Genomic DNA, 20,182 nt, shown 5'->3' on the forward strand with positions numbered 1-20,182 from the left:
GTATTTTTTTTTTTTTTTTTGTAAAATAGGAGAACAAATTCTTTCAAAGAAAAATAATGTAAGTACTTTAATTAAATTCAAACCGAAAGGCTTCAAATTTCTAAGATTTGAATGAATAATATTGCATTTTAAGTTAATTTTCAACTAAATAGTTTGTACAAAAATAATTGATTTTTCAAGACAAAAATGCGATTTTTCAACAAAAAAGTTGAATTTCAAACCAAACAGGATGATTTTTTTAAACAAAACTTATTGATTCTTCAACAAAAAATTAAATGTTTAAATGATTAATAAAATTTTAATCCAAAAAGACGAATTTTTAATTAAATAGTTTATTTCTCAACCAAAATAGATTTTTGAGTCAAGAAAAATAAATGTCTACCAAATTATTGAATTTTGAAGCCAGTGAAAATAAATTTTCAACAAAATAGTTAATTCTTTAACCAAAAAGTATCAATTGTAAACAAAATAGTTTCTGCGAAAATTTTAGAATTTTAAATATAATTTTTCAACCAAAAAATCTTTTGCAGTAAAAAAAATCGGGATTTTCAATAAAATAGTTGATGTCTCAAACGAACCATTTTTTTCAGTTAAGAAAGCAAAATATTGTCAAATAAATTTTTAAATTCTTGAGCCAAAAGAAAAATGTTCTACAATACAGTTTACTTTTTCAACATTTAGGTATACATTTTCAACAAGAAAGTATCACTTTAAAACAAAACCGTTGAATTTCCAAGAAAATAATATAATTTTGAAAAACAAAAAATTATAAATTCACAACCAAAAATATATTAGTAGACTTTTCAACCTAGAAACTTTTTTTATTGTAAATAAAAAATATTTGAATTATTCCAAAAAATTCGATCTTTCATACAAGGAAAAAAATTTCAAATAATTTATTGAATTTTCAAAACAATATACGAATTTTAAATCAAATAGTTAATTTTTCAATCAAAAATCATTTTTCAGTCAAGAAAGAAAAAAAAATGACAGCGAAATTGATGACGTAGTTTTTTTAAATATAAAAATATTCGCTATAAAATCGCTGATAATAGGAATATGATTAAAAAAAAGTTTTTTTTCGAATTATTAATTGAAAAAGAAAAAAGTATACCCTTTTCAAATTTGAATTTTTTCGCGCCATTTCACCAGTTATATGTGACGTCACATGCTTTGAATATTTTCTCAACAAACTAAAGGTTAATGCTTGTTCTTTAAAAATGGAAATAAATTATTTTCCAAAGTGTAAAAAAACAGTGAATTTTTAATAAATAAATATTGATCTTCGGGAATCTATGTTTATAAAAAAAAATTTAACTTTAAGGGCGCTGGGACCAGGCGCTAACCTCCAAATTGAATCGTCTTATTTTTTACTCTATAAATACTAGAAATAGATCTTTGTTAGACACTTAAGGCCTACCCTGCTGAAAGTTAAAAGAAAGGGTTTCTATCTTTTTTAATAATTTTGAATCTTTATGATAGAAAGAGATAGCTATCCTTTTATATCCGGGTCAATCTTTTTCTATCTCTCTGTCAATCTGAATTCCCATATATCTTTTTTTATCTCTTTGTAAATATAAATTCACGTTTATCTTTTTCAACACCCTTTACTCTATCTTATTCTATCCTTTCCCTATCCACGTCAATCTTTCTCTATCTTTTTGTCTATATTTAAATTCACATCAATCTTTTTCAATGTCCTCCTCCCTATCTCGTCATATTATACATCTATCAACGTTTATTTTTCCCGTTTTTTTTTCAATCTAAATTCACGTCTATCTTTTTCGACATCCTCTTCTCTATCTCATCCCATCTTTTATCTATTCCTGGCAATCTTTTTCTATCTCGGTTAATGTAGATTTCCGTCGGCCTTTTTTAATCTCCTCTTCTCTATCTCATCCTATACTACATCCATCAACTTCTTTTTTACCTCTTTTTCAATCTAAATTTACGTTTTTTTTAATCCTCTTCTCTCTATCTTATCCTATCCTTTATCTATCCACGTCAGCCTGAAGGTTTCGCCACTGGGTGGTTGACGGTCAAAGTAAAAAAAAAGTGAAATCAGTCTTCGGGCCTCCGGTAAACCGTTTGCCAAGTTCGACACTGTTGTCGACTAAGGTATAGATATGAATCTTAAGTGTGTAATATAAGCATGTCACGTTTTCTTTTTGCTACGCGGTCAACATCAAATTAATTTGTTTCATAAATTCCCTAACTTTTAGATAGATTCCCGAATTTTGAGGCATAGAAAATGATAAGAGTACTCAATCGTCGAAGAAAGAAAAAGAGATAAACATAATTTTTGTTGGAAATTCATCTCGTTGGTTAAAACTTGAAAGATTTTCTTCAAAATTCGTCCTTTTGGTAGAAAAATAATATTTTTAGGCTTAAAAGTCAACTGTTTTGTAAAAAAATCGGTTTTTGGTCGAAAATTTTGTAATTAAACAATGTCGGATTTTATTAGTTACCAGACATCGACGCTCTATTTTCATATTTATTCATTTTTTCGAAGATTTACAATTTTGATTGAAAATTCATCTCGTTGGTTCAGAATTGGAAGACATTTTTCAAAATTCGTCCTTTTTGTAGAAAATTATTATTTGCAGCTTGAAAATTCAAGTTTTTTTTGTTGAAATTTTTTGGTTTGTTTTGAAATTTCGGCTTTTTGGTTGAAAGCTTTGTGATTAGACAGACATTTTTTTAAAACTAAAACTTAATTTTTTTAAATAAAAATCATTTCTAATTTTTGATAAAAATTGCTCTTTATGAGCTTAAAAATTGAACTACTCGGTAGAAAAATTATGTTATTTGTTGAAAATTCGCCTCTTTTATAAAAAATTAATCTTCTTAGTTAAAGATTGAATCATTTAGTTCGAAAGTACACCTATTTGGTTGAAAGCTAAACTACTTAAAAAGATTTTTTTATGATTAGAACTCAAGTTGAAAATTCAACTGTTTGTTAATGAATAGAACTACATTATCGAAAATCTGTTTTTTGAGTAATTTTTTTTATCTGAAAATTTAATTGTTTTGTTTAAAAATAACTTTTCTGTAAAAAATTAATTTTTCCGGGTGGAGAATTGAACTGTTTTCTTGAAAACTACCTTTTTTCAAAATTCATATTTCCGGGTAAATTTCCTAACATCACGGATATTTTGGGGATATCCAAATATCCACTGGCATAAAATGGGATATCCGATTTTTGTGAGAGTATAGGCTTAAAAAAACTCCTGAAGCTTAAATTTTGAAAAGTGACTTTTCCTTTGACTGCAGAATCTATTGTCATGAATCTCATTATTCGAGAAAGTTTACAAATGACCATTTATTCTCACTTTCTGTGAGGTGAATGCACTATGCAGCAGGTGCGATGACAATAGGCTATTTTTGTCAAAGACGGTTTGTTACATGTGAAGTGGAATTTTATGTTATTTACGAAAAGAACAATTAAATTCAAGAGACTGCCGCCGCTGCCACCTAAAGTGAAACTCGCAAAATGTTCCAATATTCCAAGAATCTCCTCCTGCTGCGACTAACGATTGACCTATAGCTACAGGAGAGGCCGCAGTCACGACCTAGACATTGACTCAATATCTTAACGATGGCTTTCCCAAATGCAAACGAAGAAAGTTCATTACGAAATGCAAAGAGTGTACTCGTCTGGAATGTCGTACAGTATATAAACAAAGGCTTCGGCATATGCTACCCATTCTCAGAATTTAAATTTACTCAGGTCTTTTTATTTGGATTTTCACGTGACGAATTTTAGTCTCGACGATTTATGAAGTTTAATATTCCAAGGATTTCACGCTTTCTATTTCAAATTGTCTAATGTGTAATTATTCAATCGCGAGCTGTTTTCCATTTGACAATGTAAAACTTTGAGATTTATTATTTTTCTAAAATGATGCCTCGAAAACCTTCAGGCAATTTAGCTCGAAATCCATTTATTTGCCAAATTTCAAACGGACAAATACTATGCCTTTAATGTTTGAATTGTTCAATTAAAAATAGTATCCGTAACTGTAATCCAAAGACTTTTGATAATAAAAATTGTTTTTTTAAATTTCAGTAGACTCCTTAATAGATAGACTCATCAGATAGACTCTTCCGATAGACTCTTTAGTTTAGATAAACTCTAATAGACTCTTTAGCAGTCTCACTTAGAAACAGAGAATTGGAAATGGAAAGCAGAACTTTTTATAATGCAAAGTGGTGCAATTATGTGAAGTCAAATTTGGAATTAATTAAAATGGAACGCATTCCATGAACTTTCAGAATGGGAGTTGTGGACCGATAACTCACAATTTTGGACATAATCGATCCGCTTTTCAATTCATGAATCAACACTTGCTGATTGATCCAATTGAGAAAGTGTCGCCTACTTTACTTCTGGCAATGCGGTATGTACCCAGCTCTACCCCGAAGTCAAAATTACCAATTCAAATGCAGGTGTCATCGGAGTCATCAACGCGCTTTCTATGACCGTACAGGTAGGATTGGTCATGCATAAATATAAAGGCCGTTTGGAATCGGTTTCTCTGAATTAGATCAGAGGTGACAAAGAGATTATCAAACGGTTATAAAAATTAGCGTATTGGCTTCATAATTAGGGAGAGGCTCACATATCATTCCTCTCATATCATCAGAATAAATCAGAAGAGAAAATCTTAGTTTAATGTTTGATTCTAATGGAGAAGATGAATCCTAAACTTTCTCCGCTTTATTCAAACTTAACCGCCATAATCACTATAAAAATGTTTGTCTACTATTGGAAGAAAACGTTTTTACTTAGATCAAAGATATTTTTTATCCAGAGGAAAAATTAGAATCTTAGACGACTAAGAATTACTTCGGCATTCGATTGCAGAAGGAGAAAAATTGTAGGAGAAAAATGAATCTCGTACACATAGCTCAGTGGGTAAGAGCGTCAGACTGGCAATCTGGAGACCTGGGTTCAAATCACAGCGGAGCTAAAGAGTCCGTTTTTCAAAACTTAAGAATAAAATCAATATTTAAAATAATATTAATATAGACCAGTTGACTAAAAACAATTAGCATCAAATATTTAGTAACCAGATGACCTATTCAAAATTAGCTTTAGCTTTAATATGTGATAGCGCTGTCTAGAATATAGATAAAACAAAATTTAACCGTTGAAAAGATTATTAAATGCTGCGTTAAATGAGCCCCACTTACAGTATTAGCGTTGTAGGTTTTAAATTAGTACGTGAGAAACACAAAAATAAAATTTTTATTTTTAAGAATTTTATGCTTCATCTTCAACTCTTAACAGTAGCTAAGAAAATATTGAAACAATATTGAACATACAAAAAATATTATTAATTAATTTAATATTAAATAGTATTGATAAATTATGTCTTATTATTGGGGATAAACATTCCCTATAATTATCCTGTTTTCAATTTTTTTAAAGTAAAGAATTTTCAATTATTATTGTAAAAAAAGTTTTTTAAAAAAAATTGTTTTAACGATTTCTTCTATAGAAAATTTTACTTTCAAAATCAGAATCACTAGAGGCGTATATAATGTTTTCTCGAAAAATTAAGCCATATATTACTGAAATTCAACTATTTTTTAAAAATTGGTAAGAAACGATAATAAAAAAAAAAAAATTGCAAAAGCCATAATTAAAATATTTTTTTATGCTTTACAATTTATTCATTAAAAGTCATGTTTTTTATTTAAAAGCGTATCTTCTAATAACATTATTTTAATTCTTAAAATCATAGAAAAACTATTTTCTCAGGCGTCTGATTTTTTGCACAAATACCTTAAAATTATTTTTAAATTGAACTTTTCAAAATTCAAAATCATATTCCTAAAGCTTTTAAAAATTGAATAGTTTCAAATTGTGTGAAATTAATATAAATGCAGGTTCCATTTGAAGACCTCAAAAGAAAAAAATTAAACTTGAGATATTAAAAAAATTTCAAATCAGGATTTAATTTTAAAACGAAATTTAACGAATTTACAATAAAATATATTTCAATTTGAATAGTATGAAAATGAAAAGTTCGAAATTTTAAGTAAAGTTTTCAAACTTTAGATCTTTGTATCTGAAACCTCTAAAATTAAAAAAAAAATTTGAATAATTTCAAATTAATCGTGTTTCCAAACTTTCAAATAGCAAACAATACAAACTAAAAACATTAGAAATTGTTAATCAATTTCAGTTTTATAGGGACTATCAAGCTGTGTGGCCTGAACATGTTTTTTTTTATGACTGAATGAAAAAATTTTAATTTGAATTAATCTATTACTCTGAACATTTACATTAATAATATAATAATGATATATACAATAAGACAATAATTTTATCTATTTCATTAAACTATTTAATAGAAAATTGACTAAATTTTTCAGTATGAAATTTATTTTAGGCACATAGAATTGGTATATAAAAACTTACAAATTTGAAAGCAAATAATTTCAAATAAAAATAATAAAAATCAAATTTAATTCGTTAAAAAATATTAAAAATCCGAACGATCTAATATGGAAAACATTTGAAATCGTATAATTTCAATATTTTAAACTCAAATATTCCGCAATATTGTACAATTCAAAATTTTAATCAAAAGAAATAATTTTGAACTGAAAATCTTATTATTTAAAACCAAAATCTAAGTTGGAAACTATTCCAAATTGAATAATTATGGATCCAAACATTCAAAAATTTATATTTTTTAAATATAAATTGGCTCAAAGTTTTTAAATTTAGAACCGTGTGTCTGAATAGTTAAACATAAAATCGTGTTTCTAAACTTCAAAATAAAAAAATCCTAAAATCTTCATGTGTAAATACTTAAATAAACTTAATAAGTCTAAAGAGATTAAAATATTGAGAATTCCATCTACTTTATCAAATATTTTATCAAATAATTTAATATAAAAATAACCAATTTTTTCAATAAAAACTTACTTTGGGCACATAGAGTTGGAATAGGCGGTTCTAGAACTCTTCCAGCAGGTTGAGGTTGAAATTGTGCCGAAGAAAGAGCGACGAACGCTCCCAGAATTATGAACCGCAACATTTTTGTCTGCATTAAAAGAATTGAATTAAACATTAATTTTATATTTCTGAAATAAAACTTTATTTAGCTAAAAGTAGACTGATTTTTTAAATCGACTTATGATCAAAAATTTTCATTTGAACTATTTTATTCAACTTCAATAAAAATAGGAAAAATTATTTCACAATTTAATGACAGAAAAATCAATATTATAAAAAAATATTTATTTAAGACCATGTAAAGAGAAGAAAAACTGACATTAATTATTTATAAATCGCTAGGAGATTGTATTGATTCTCAATAAACAAATTTAGTTTTACACCAATAATTTCCAATGATAACGGAATATTTATTATATTTTCATTTTAATTTAAACAAAATAAAAAAATCTTTTGAAAAGGGAAAAATGTTTTATAAAAAAATGTTCTCGTTAAATATCCGCGGCTAAAAAATATTTTTTAACGAAATATGCCGATCTAGCTTTTTTTAAAGAATATTTCAAAAGTTATTTAACTATAATGTTTTTAATAAGTTTTTATTTCAATAAAAGTGTGATTTCGGAAAACTTTTACTTTGACAGAAATAATTTGTAATTATAACAGAAATATCAATACATTTTAATTTAAAAATTAAAGATTTTTTATAAACAATTTTTAAAATGAAAATTTTATACAAGGAACTAGAGTGTGATTTTGATGAGGAAAACGTTTTATTTTCGCAGAAATATTATCTAATCATAACAGAAAATGCATTACGGTCAGAGTTTTTCAACTACTATGTTTTTTTTGACAGCTTTGTACTTTTTTTACTACAGTGTAAATGTTTTCATAAAATGTACATACGTCGCTATACAATTTTTAAAAGAAAATTTGAATATTTGTTTAATTACAAGTTTTTTGATGAGTGATTTTGGAAAAATGTTACTTTCACATCAATATTTTATGATGGAAACAGAATATTCAGTATACTTCAATATAAAAAATAAAGTACAATCATAAAACAAAATTTAAATTAAGATATAAAAATGTGATTTAACTTTACAGCTGTGATATTAATCAAAGAATAACACTTTCAGTTTAAAAATTTTTTACATTAAAATTCTCTAAAAATCTTACAATTATTTATTTATCATTTATATTAAAATTTTCTACAGCTCCCAGCGAAGCTGGAGAGAATTTTTGCACAACTTGACAGAAAAATCAATATTTAAACAAAATTATAATTAAGAAAAAAAAACTAACATCAATTATAAAGATTTTTTAACATTTTAACACCAAAAAATAAAATAATTATTGTTTTTCATGATTCATAATATGTGTTTCGAATTAAGTAATAAAATATTTCGCAAGATATTCGGACTGAGGAATTCGAAAAAGAACATTCCTGGAACTGTAAAATTACGAATAATAAAATTGCTGTAATTATTGTATTGCCAAAATCTAAAAATCCCGAATTGGAAAATTCCCGATTGATAAAGTCCCCAGCAGTTTATAATATTTCCGAATTCAAAAATTCCCAAATTTTATTACAAAAAACGTTCTCAAAAATCGAATTCTTAATTTTTAAAAATAAACTTCTAGATAAATCAGTGCAGAACTGAATCCTGCAAAGTTTTTTTACAAAATTTTATTATGCTGGGAGTAAATTTAGAGAGAATTTGTTTTCTTTTTTTGAGTTGTACATGTTTTTACATTAATTTTTTCATACCATTTTTATAGAATTATTGCTATTTTAAATTCAAACAATAATTTTAAAAACATTAAGCATTAATGAAAAATGTATTTGATAAAAATATAATATTATTGTATAAAAGAAAATCCTAGTTAGGATATTTAAAAATACGGAACCTTTATACTGGGATTTTATTTTTCGGGATTTTTCAGTCCCAAGATATTCCTAACATTATTTTTGTTAAATTTTTCAGTGAGAAAACTTTAGTTTGGAATCTGAAATAGATTCAAGTTTAGTATTCCCGAATGGCAACCGTGAGATAAATCTGCCAATAATAAAATATCTTGGCTTAATTAGATGCCGATGAAATGCTTGGGCAAAGTTCTGGGCGGGCAACTTTCTTTCAAACCGGTTCCGCGGTCCTAATATTTTGTAGGGTGCCGATAAGATGAAACGTGACTGAGTTACTTAAAAGACGAGAATACCCGAAATAAATTTCTTTAGTTCAAAAGTCCACTTTACATATTTAGTCACTCTTCGGATCATATCCCGGTACTTTTTTACTAAATTATTTTTATTTTAATTTGCGTAAGTGTAGATTTGTATCAAGAGGCTCCTAATGCTTTTTATAGATTCCGGAATCCAGTGTTCAACGTTTAATGGCTAAATTTTTTTTAGTTTGTGACTTGAAATTTGAATGTGAGGCATTATTAGCCTAAAAGGTTTTAGCATAACGGATAATTTTAAAAATAGATTTTTTGTATTAATTAATGGACCATTTTGAAAAAAGAGATCCGGTCAACTTGCGTGTTCATCAGTAAATCTAATCTTCCTAAAAACTCTTTTTTTATAAACTAAATTCAATTTATTTAATTTTGGATAAATGTTTTATTGTGCTGGATGACTAATATAATGCAATATTTGTAAAAATAATGGCAAAATTAAATTTACTGGGGCAAAATAAGCTATAGACATACATTATAAATTAGAGAAGGGTGTCAACAATCGGGGGTACCAAGAATTGATTGTCTTTCATATTTCCCAATTAATAAAAAATAAAATGTTTAAAGCTAAACAAGGCTTAAAATGCCAGGCATCGAAGTCTAAAAATATAGAAATAAAAAATTAATGTCACATATAAACATAAAACACCTTTTTCCGAAAATATCAAGAGTATTATTGCCAACTTTGAAAATACCACAACTTTTTCAAAATATCACATCAAAAATTTAAATACTTGAAGTTGAAAAATTAAAACATTTTTCAAAAAATCACTTTGACAAAGGAGCACTCTAAAAATTGAAGAAGTCTCCCGATGCTTACCTAACTACGTTCTGATGTGAACTGCACCGCTTTTGTGGGAGGCACCCCTATATATACACAAGGAGGACACCATTGAAGCCCATTACTCTTACGAACGCAGATTTTTTCAGAGACATCGAAAAGAATTCCATTTGAATAATAATAGAAGATTTTCTTCTATATTCATTTTAATATTTATAATTTATCTTTAACCAATTGTTTTTAATAATTAGAAACAATTTTGTATAAAAAATTTATATAAAATGAGGTCAAACTGGATTCAGCTTAAAGTGTGAAGAATTTATTGTTTGTAAATCACCAGGAGGCGAAAAAGATCTTTTTTTTCTGGCCCTTTCTTTTAAAGTGGAGTAAATTATGACTCTGAGAAATTTTTGACCTGGAATGTATTCGCACATACGTCAAAGTGTAATTTATTTGAAAGTTTTAGGAGGGGGAAAAACATTTCTGCACCGATAAGAAAAAAAATTCTTTTTTGGACCATTCAGATTTTTTAAAATTAACTCAAATTTCATCAATTACTGATAATTAACCATTTATCAAAAATTGGTGAATAGCGATAATGAAAAAACATTTGCTGTAAGTTTAAAAATATTTTTCTGAAAAATTAGTTTTTTTTTATCTAAAATAAGATCTTTGATAATATTATTTTGATTATAAAAACCACAGAAAACTCATTTTTTTCAGAAATCTGATTTTTGGCACGAAAGCTATCTTAAAGTGCTTAAAATTAAACAATTTCAAACTGCAGTATTGAAGATAATTATTTTGAAATTGAAGTTTAAAAAATTTTAATATTAAATCTTCAACAGTATTTCAAGAAACAAAAGTTAAATAATTATAAGTCGGATATATCTTCAACTGAAACCTTGGAAATTAAACTATTTACAAATTTTAAGAATGAGCAATCTTAAATTGCAAGTCATTAAAAATTCATAATTTGAATAAGAAATTTAAAGAATTTAGACCTAAATATATTTCAGTTTGATCAAGATGAAAATAAAAAGTTCGAAAATTTAAATAAAGTTTTCAAACTTTAGATTTGACTATTCAAATTGGTTAATTAATTCAAAAATGTTAACAGTTTTAAGGCTTTAATAATTCAGTATCATTTCTTTCACTTTTTAAAGCATTTTATTTCTTTTTTGTTTTGCATCTTCCTAAATTTTGGAATTTATTTTTGACCCCTTTATAATAATAAAAAGATAAATAATATATAAGAATGAAAATTGGAAAATTTAACTTTCACGATTGAACAATTTCCAATTGAATTATTTCTGCTTTAAAACTTCAAACTTGTGCAGTTTCAAAATCAAAATCTTGTTAACCGAAGGTTAAACAATCTTAAATTAATAACAAATTTAAATATGTAATTTCATATTTCTATTTTATAAATTTCAATATTATTACTGATAATCTCTTTTAAAGAAGAAAAGATTATTTCTAATACATAAAATGAAACAAAAACAAATTGATTATTTAAAAAACATTTTCTGACAGGACCAAATTAAAAAAAATGATGGAATTTTAATAAAAAATTGCTTCTTTCTCGGAAAAAGGATTCTTTACGACTTGACCTCATTTACATTATAATAAATCTATTTTTTAATGACTCAAATAATTAAAGAACCATTTGTTCAAAAGAAAAATTTAATTAAAAAAAAGTATATTTGATAATTATTTATTAATTTGATTAAAACAAAATTCGGTGTAAAAGACAATTATTTAAATAACAATTTTTTTGTACGTTTCTAATTTTATTGGGACGACTAAAAAATCCCGAAAAATAAAATTCCCGGCACAGTAAAATTCCCGAATTAGAAAATTCCCGCATAATCAAATTAGCGAATAATAAAATTGCCGAAAAATAAGAATACCGATTTAGAAAATTGCTAAATAATAAAATACACGAATAATAAAATTACCGAAAAATAAAAATACCGAATTGGAAAATTGCCGAAAAATAAAATTCGCCAATAATAAAATTGCCGAAAAATAAAAATACCGAATTGGAAAATTCCCGTATAATAACACTCCCGAATAATAAAATTTCAGAATTATAAAATTCCCGAATTGGAATATTCCCGAATAATAAAATTTACTACAGTTTATATCACCGAATTGGAAAATTCCTGAATATTAAAGTTCCCGACAGTTTATAATATTATCGAATTGGAAAATTTCCGAATAATAAAATTCCCGAAAGAAAATTGCCGATTTATAAAATATCCGAATTTGGAATTTCCCGAATTGTAAAATTCCCGAATTTTAACAATTAGAAGTTTTATAAATGTATTTTATTGATTACAAATAAAACAATAAGATATTAGTTTCAAAAATTATTTTTAACATTTAAAATTTCCAAGCTTATTTTTTGAATTGAAAGAAAAAATAATGACTTACATTTTGACGCTTTTTTTTGAAAATGTGAATAGAATTTGAAAAAAATACACACACACACATATATATTTTTTTATTTAAAATTCAATTTTTGCTAACTCTTTTTGTATTTTTTTTCAAATTCTATGCACATTTTCAAAAAAAGCGTCCAAATGTGAGTCATTATTTTTTCTTTCAATGTAGAATTAAATTTTGGCACCACCCTCACTATTTTCGAAAACGTGCGCTTGGAACAAAAATCTCGTTAAATTTTCTACGTACATTTTAACGTTTTTCAAACAGACTCGAAATATAAATTTATATATATATTAATTAAAAATGTTATTTTTGCGAAAGCTTTTTGTATTTTTTCAAATACTATGAACATTAAAAAAACATTCGTTACCCGGAAATATTTTATTTAAAATTATTGCTAATTTAAATTCAAGAAATAAGCTTAGAAATTTTAAATGTTAAAAATAATTTTTGAAACTAATGTCTTATTGTTGTATTTGTAATCAATAAAATATATTTATAAAAAATTCTAACTGTTGAAATTCGGGAATTTTCCAATTCGGATATTTTATAAATCGGCAATTTTCTGTCGCTAATTTTATTATTCGGGAATTTTCCAATTCGGTAATATTATAAATTGTCGGGAATTTTAATATTCGGGAACTTCCCAATTCGGTAATATTATAAACTGTCGAGAATTTTATTATTCGGGAATTTTGCAATTCGGAAATTTTATAATTCTGAAATTTTATTATTCGAAAATTTTATTATTTGGGAATTTTCCAATTCGGTATTTTTATTTTTCGGCAATTTTCCAATTCGGTATTTTTATTTTTCGGCAGTTTTATTATTCGTGAATCTGATTAATCGATAATTTTCTAATTCAGGAATTTTACAGTGCCGGGAATTTTATTTTTCTGGATTTTTCAGTCGTCCCATTTTATTCATAGAAGATATTTTTTTCCCTTTTAAACGAGATCATCAGTAATAATACATATCTATTGAGGTTTCTAAAAGCATAACAAAACATTTTTTCCCGAAACCTGTTCTTTGTACCCATAATACTTTAAAGCTGAATAATTTTAGATTAAAAAATCGAAAACTCTTCGTTTAAAATATACATCGCTTTTAGTAGAGAATTCATTTAAATAATTTTAGATTGAATTTTGGAAGATTCTATAATTTTAACCAAATTTGGAAGACCTTAAAACTGAAAATTTTTAAAGCGAAATAGTACAAACATTTTGTATGGAATAACCTTTAAAATTGCTAAAAATGATTGATAGAAACTTTAAATTAAATTATATCAAATTGATAATACAACAATTTGGATTTAATTTTTTGAAAATTCGGCTATTTTATTGAAAAATTTTAAATGCGTACATTAATTAAAATTGAAAAGAGACCCAATTAAATGAATTCATATTCTAGTATTAAAAATTAGACAATTTTAGGATTTAAATGGTGCAAAATTAGATATGGCAAGAAAATTTTAAAAGAAATTTATAACTAATGAAGTTTGAAATTGAACAGTTTTTGACTAAAACAAGTTGAATAATTTGAGATTTTAAATATTCTTTAGAAAATTTTCTTTGATCTTCTAAGTAAGAATACAATTTTTGTATGAAAAATTGAATATTTATAACAATTTTGAATCCCATAATAATATATTTTTGGTCTTTAAAAAATTCATCGTTCGAAAAAATTTCAGTTCAGAAAAAAAGTAATATTCAGATTATTATTTATTTCAGATGAATATGCAGAATTATCGGACTTAAATTCTGATACAATGTACTATAATTATCAGTAAAACAATTATGGAAAATAAAAAAATAATTTAGCAAACAGAAAACGGGTTGAAGAGCATAATTTTAATATTTTAATTTTTAAATTTTAATCCATAAAAATAATTTTAAATTGAAATTTTTTTGTAGTGACATATTTTTAAAATTTTTTATTAGTTTAGAGTCAAACAATAATTTTAAAAAATAAACTTTAAAGATTAAAAAAACAGTTTTCTTTTATGAAAATATTTGATTATTTGATTTTTAGTGAATTAATAATACTTAACAAAGTTTTTTTAAATTGCTTAAATTCGATATTTCTTAGTTCAGTATTTTATGATTTGGCAATTTTCTGTCCGGAATTTTAAAATTCTGGATTTCTATATTTTCGCAATTTCATAATTTCGAGAATTTTATTATTCGACAATTTTCGAATTCAGGAATTTTAGAGTGCCGGCAATTTTATTTATCGGGATTTTCAGTCGTTCCGTCCCGGTTAAATATTTTATTGTTTACTTTTAATAGATAAATTATATTTATTAAGAGGCTGTGTTTAATCGTCCCAAAAAATTAGGGAATTGGAAAAGGGGGTGGAATAGGCATCCCGATTTTTAAATTTATTATTTTATTATTATAATATTTCTATTTAATATTAATTTTTAATTGCTAAAACTCGAGAATTTTGCAGTGTTAGATATTTTATAATTCGGAAATTTTCTGTTGGGCATTTTCAAATTCAGAAATATTATAAACTGTTCGGGAATTTTCCAATTCGGATTTTTTATATTTCAGGAATATTATTTTAGGAATTTTTTATTCAAAAAATTTCTATTTTAAAAACTTCTTTTTTTTTTTGGAATTTTCCAGTCATCCCGAGAGGAGACTTGAGAACTGCCATACGTATTTAAATACTGGTACAAACTAGTATAAATAATTATTCGTAGAAAGCATCTGGGACGCATTTGCAATTGAAGGCGAAGCTGTGTCGTCCGGCACGAATCATTTCCCAATTCCCGGATGTGTACAAATTAATTTTTTACACAGAAAGTCGTTATATTGTCGTAGGCACCAAAAATGTATGTTGCTCCGAACTCGTGATTAGAAATACTTTCTCAGCCATTCATTGGCTCAAATAGGAGGCAATAACAGTTCTCATCGTACACACGTTTCTTACGTCTTCTTATGTTCAGCCTTTTTCCCACGTGGATCCGGATTTTTATTGCACAAGAGAGGTTAAACCTAGTCAAGCATTCCCTTAAGAATAAGTTTTTTTATCATTACCGGCTTATCATTATTTCCCTTGAAGTTTTTTTGCGATTATAGGAATAATAGGAAAAGAAAATTACGGATGTTAATAATATAAAAATATAAAAATAGTAAAATAATTAATGTGTAAAGTATAAGGAAGTATTTAAAAAAATCAGATATTTTTAACTACTCATGTAAGAGTACATAAAAATTGACATACTTAAAAGAAGGCCAGAGGGCAATTCCGCACGAGCTACCTGAGTACTGTTCCCCCACTACGTGGCATCCCCTCACGCAGCCAAACTGCGATTGTCGACCCTTGTTATTATAGTAAGGGGTCGTCAAAAAACTGCGTTACCAATTTTGGACTATATTTTACCACCACGACCCGTCTCCTTGACGAACGTAATTTTGTCTACACCCCCCCCCCCCCCCCCCCCCCCCCCACCAACACTCGAAGCAACGTAGCCCAAAATTCTCTTAATAGGAAATGGGTTATTTTTCACTAAAATGGAAAATAATAGGAAAATAAATTTAGTTTTATTATGCAACACTTTAAATTTTTATGATTCCAAGTCAAAATATATTGCATTTTCAACAAAATAGTTGAATTTTCAAACAAAAAAGATTCTCTAAAAATATAGAGGAATTGTTAACGAAAGAAGAAGAATTTTGAAAGATAGCAAATTAATTTTTAACCTCTTTTTTAACCAAACAAATAAGGTAATTTATTAACTTAAAAGGCGAATCTTTAAGATTTTTAACAAAGTGGTTCAATATTTCAACCAAGTAGTTGAATTTTTAAACGAAAAAGATGAATTTTTAACTAAATAGTTAAATTTGCAACCAGAACATTTTTAATCAGAAAGTTAGATTCTTCAACAAAAAATCTAAGTTCCTACTAAATAGTCAAACCTTCATAAAAATAGTTTAATTTTTAATCCAATAGTTGTTTCAATTAAAAATATAAATTTGTAATAAAAAACATTTCATCAAGAAAGTTAAATTTCCACCAAAATAGCTAGATTTTTTTATAAAAATAGATTAATTTTTATCTATATAAATTCTATTTAAACAAAAAATACAAGAATTTAATTAAAAAATAAGATTTTCAACACAAAAGTTGAATTTCTACTTAATAGTTGAATTTTCATAGAAATAGTTTAATTTTTAACTATATAATTGTTTTTTAACAAAAAAAATTTACTTTTCAGCCGGAAAAAATATTTTTTTAAAACAAAAATGTTAATTTTCAACCTGAAAAGATGAATTTTCAACTATAATATTGAATCTTCAACAAAAAATGAATTTTTTCAAAATTATTTCAACTTTACACCAAGCAGTTGATTTTGCAACCTAAAAAGATGAATTGTCAGTGAAACATGTAGTAGTTGATATTTAAAGCAAAAAAGATTTTAGTTTAAAATTCTTAACTAAAACAGGTTAATTTACAACAAAACATATGCAGTTTTAAGCAAGAAATCTTGTAGTTACATTTTTAGTTAAAAAAATTCATTCTCAACCGAAAAAATCTTCAATCAAAGAAGGGAAGTTTTAGCTATTACGATAAATATGAACAAAAATGAATTTTCAACAAATGCGTTCAACATGCAACCTAAAAAATGATTTTTTTTTACCAAAAAGATTAATTTTCTAAAAATGGAATTGTTAAAATTTTAACCTAAGAGATGAATCTTTAATTTGAAAAAAGAAGTTTTAACAAAGTAGTTCGATTTTTAACCAAGTAGTTAAATTTTTTATCAAAAAATATGACTTCAACAAAATAGTTGCATTTTCAACAAATAATTAAATTTTAAACTTTACCGTGGTTAAATGTTTAAACGATTAAACATAAAAATGACTCGAATTTTTAAAAAATTCAAACGGTTAAGAGCGGAGTATTACAAATATGTACTTTTTTTAGGGCGATGCGGTGGTCAATACCGCACCAGCTATCTGTAAACTGCTCCCCCACTACGCGGCTTCCCTTTACGCAGACAAACTGCTGCCGCCGACCCTGATCAGCCGCGTAGTGGGGGAGCAGTACACAGGTAGCTGGTGCAGATTTGACCATTTAGATTTATATCCTGTAGAAAAGTTCATTCAATTAAACAATCTATTGTTTTCAACTTTTTTTTAATTAAACTTAATTCAGATCAGGGCCTAAAATGTTGCGTGGTCCGACAAAACACTTTCTTTAGTTCGGGTTTAAAAGTGTTTAGTTTTAAATAAAAAAGTACAGTGATGAATTTTATTTTCTGCACATAATTGTCAGTTTTCTAACATAATATTTTTAAAGTATCAAGAATAAACAAAAAAATCAATAAAAAATGTATCCTTTTTGGTTCAAAATTCAAATGTTTTGTTTAAGATTCATGTTTTCGGGTTGAAAATTCAACGGCTTTGGTAAAAAATGCAACTATTGGTTAAAATTAACTTTTACATTTTTTGTTGGAAATTTATCTTTTTTGGCTTAAAGCTTAACTGCTTTGTTAAAGAAATCTAAAATTTTAAAAAAGAACGTAGAAGGTTTTAAACAAATTTTTGCAATTTCACAAGATTAAAATCTTGAAACGATTCAAAAATAGCTTAACAACTGCAAAGCTTTCTTTTTCTTAATGTAGATTTCTTAAGAATCTGAAAAATAAATTTTTTTACAATTTTAAAAAGTTTAAAGAGAATAAAAAAGTTTTTCTCAAGATTCCGAGGAAGGTTTCAAATGTGTTTATTTTATTTTGAAAAATTAATTTAGAGATAAACTTGAAAAAGATTTCAAACATTTTAAATGAATTCCTAAAAAAATGTTTGAAAGAAGAAGATTTTAAAGCAATTTCCTTAAATTTTCAGGATAAACAATTTTTTTGTTTTATTATGAAATATTTTAAAAGTTAAAAAAAATCCAAAATAGCCTTAAATTAAAAATAATAATTTACAACAAAATGTAGACTTGAAGATTTCGAAATAGAATTATGGAGCTTTTCAAGGATAAAAAATTAATTTTGAGAAACACATTTAAAAGATTTTCAAAATTGTTTAAAACAAATCCACAAGAACTTAAGGCGATTTTTTAAAAAATCCTAGAATTTTTTTAACATCTGAAAATATTTTTAAAAATTGTAAACAAAATGTCGATTTTTGAAGATGGTGAAATACAATTTGTGACTTTTTAAAGTTTTGAAAGATTTCAAGGAAATAAACAAATTGAAATTATACTTTATTTCGAAAAATTATTTTTTTAAGATAACTGAAAAATATTTAAAAAGATTTCAAGATATTAAAACTATATAAGCGAAAGCCCTAAATTCCCGTAAAAGAAAATATTAGAAATAGAACATTCCCGGAATTATAAAATTCCAGATAATTTAAAATTCCCAAATCGCCAAATTCCAGAATAATTAAGTTCGTATCAGTTTATAATACTACGGAATTTTAAAATTCCCGAATCTAAACAATTAAAAAATTATTTAAATATGTTCATCAAATAAAATTACATACTTTATTTGAATTATTACTTAAGAATTTTGCAATTGTTTTGATTAGGGAATTTTCCTTTGTTGGCAATTTTTAAATTATAGATATGCTATAATGTCAAACAAAATCTGGAAGATTGTGAGGGAATTTTTTTAATTTTGAAAGCTTATTGCAATTTGTAAGAATAATTATATAATGAAACTTTGAAAAATTTCGGGAAATTTATTTAAAATTTTTTAATTTCTTGAATAATTCCAAAAATCCTATATACCTCTTAAACCGATTTAAAAAATCCTAAAATTGGGTACTATCCTGTAAAATAAAAAAATGTTCTTTGAGATTTTCTAGATTCTTTTACGATATAACTGAAAACATTTTGATTTTTTCCAAGAATCTTAGGAATATTATATTATATTTCCTTAAAAACAAACTGATAATACTTTTCAAAAACTGATTTAATCTCAAATTTAGGTATTCAAACACTTTTCACAAATAAGTATTTATTCGGAATTTATAATTTAAATTCAAAATTATTTTCCCCCTCAAAACGAGAAACTGTACGCGCGCGTAGCGTGCGATTGGCGATGTTAGTATTTTTCAAATGTTGATTTTATTATTAAGTTTTAAAAGAATGACTGTGGCTCCGCTGGGATTCGAACTCATGTTTTTAGTTATTTTAACCACATTACCAGTTCTGGCGTCGAATCTAATCGAAACCAGAGTCATTTTTTCAAAACTTAAGAATAAAATCAATATTTGATAAATAATATTATAAGACCAGTAGATAAAAAATCGTTAACATAAAAAATTGTATTCAAAAGCAACTTCGTTCAATATTGTTGCTATAGTGCAACTTAAAAGCTAGGAGTGTATAATACTTTTTGCAATCATTATTGACATACTTGAATATTATTTATGTCTATAATAATTCTTTCTATCAGTATTTTCCTATAATAATTCCTATAATTGTCCCTATAATTGTAAAATAAATATAGGGAAATCAATAAATTCTGAGAAGTAAATTTATTTTGCCTAATTTATTCTCACAAAATTTAGACTTGGCCTGCTCTCCTCAACAAGATAAGGGCACACCTTTCTATGAGATGTAAAATTCATTAAAAAATTTTCTCGCCACTTTCTCCACAATAATTTATACAAATTTATAATTAAAATGTGCATTTCTAATACCCTATTAAATTTAAAAGCTTAGGTGAAAATAATGAGAGAAAATACGTAATTTTCTTTTTTCTTTTATTTTCT

General features: G+C 25.7%; 2 protein-coding genes across 2 annotated transcripts in view; one reads left to right on the top strand and one right to left on the bottom strand.

The window, feature by feature from the left end:
* The window catches only part of LOC117174859 (peptidyl-prolyl cis-trans isomerase NIMA-interacting 4), a 57,045-nt gene that overhangs the window by 25,761 nt on the left and 11,102 nt on the right, over positions 1-20,182 (top strand). The window lies entirely within an intron of this gene.
* Positions 1-20,182, bottom strand: part of LOC117174858 — a 45,150-nt gene that overhangs the window by 10,030 nt on the left and 14,938 nt on the right. The window contains exon 2 of the mRNA XM_033364255.1: positions 6,944-7,061. Coding sequence (XP_033220146.1) covers positions 6,944-7,061 — 118 coding nt within the window. The remainder of the gene's footprint in view (positions 1-6,943; positions 7,062-20,182) is intronic.

Source organism: Belonocnema kinseyi, chromosome 6, assembly GCF_010883055.1.
Source record: "Belonocnema kinseyi isolate 2016_QV_RU_SX_M_011 chromosome 6, B_treatae_v1, whole genome shotgun sequence".
Taxonomy (NCBI): domain Eukaryota; kingdom Metazoa; phylum Arthropoda; class Insecta; order Hymenoptera; family Cynipidae; genus Belonocnema; species Belonocnema kinseyi.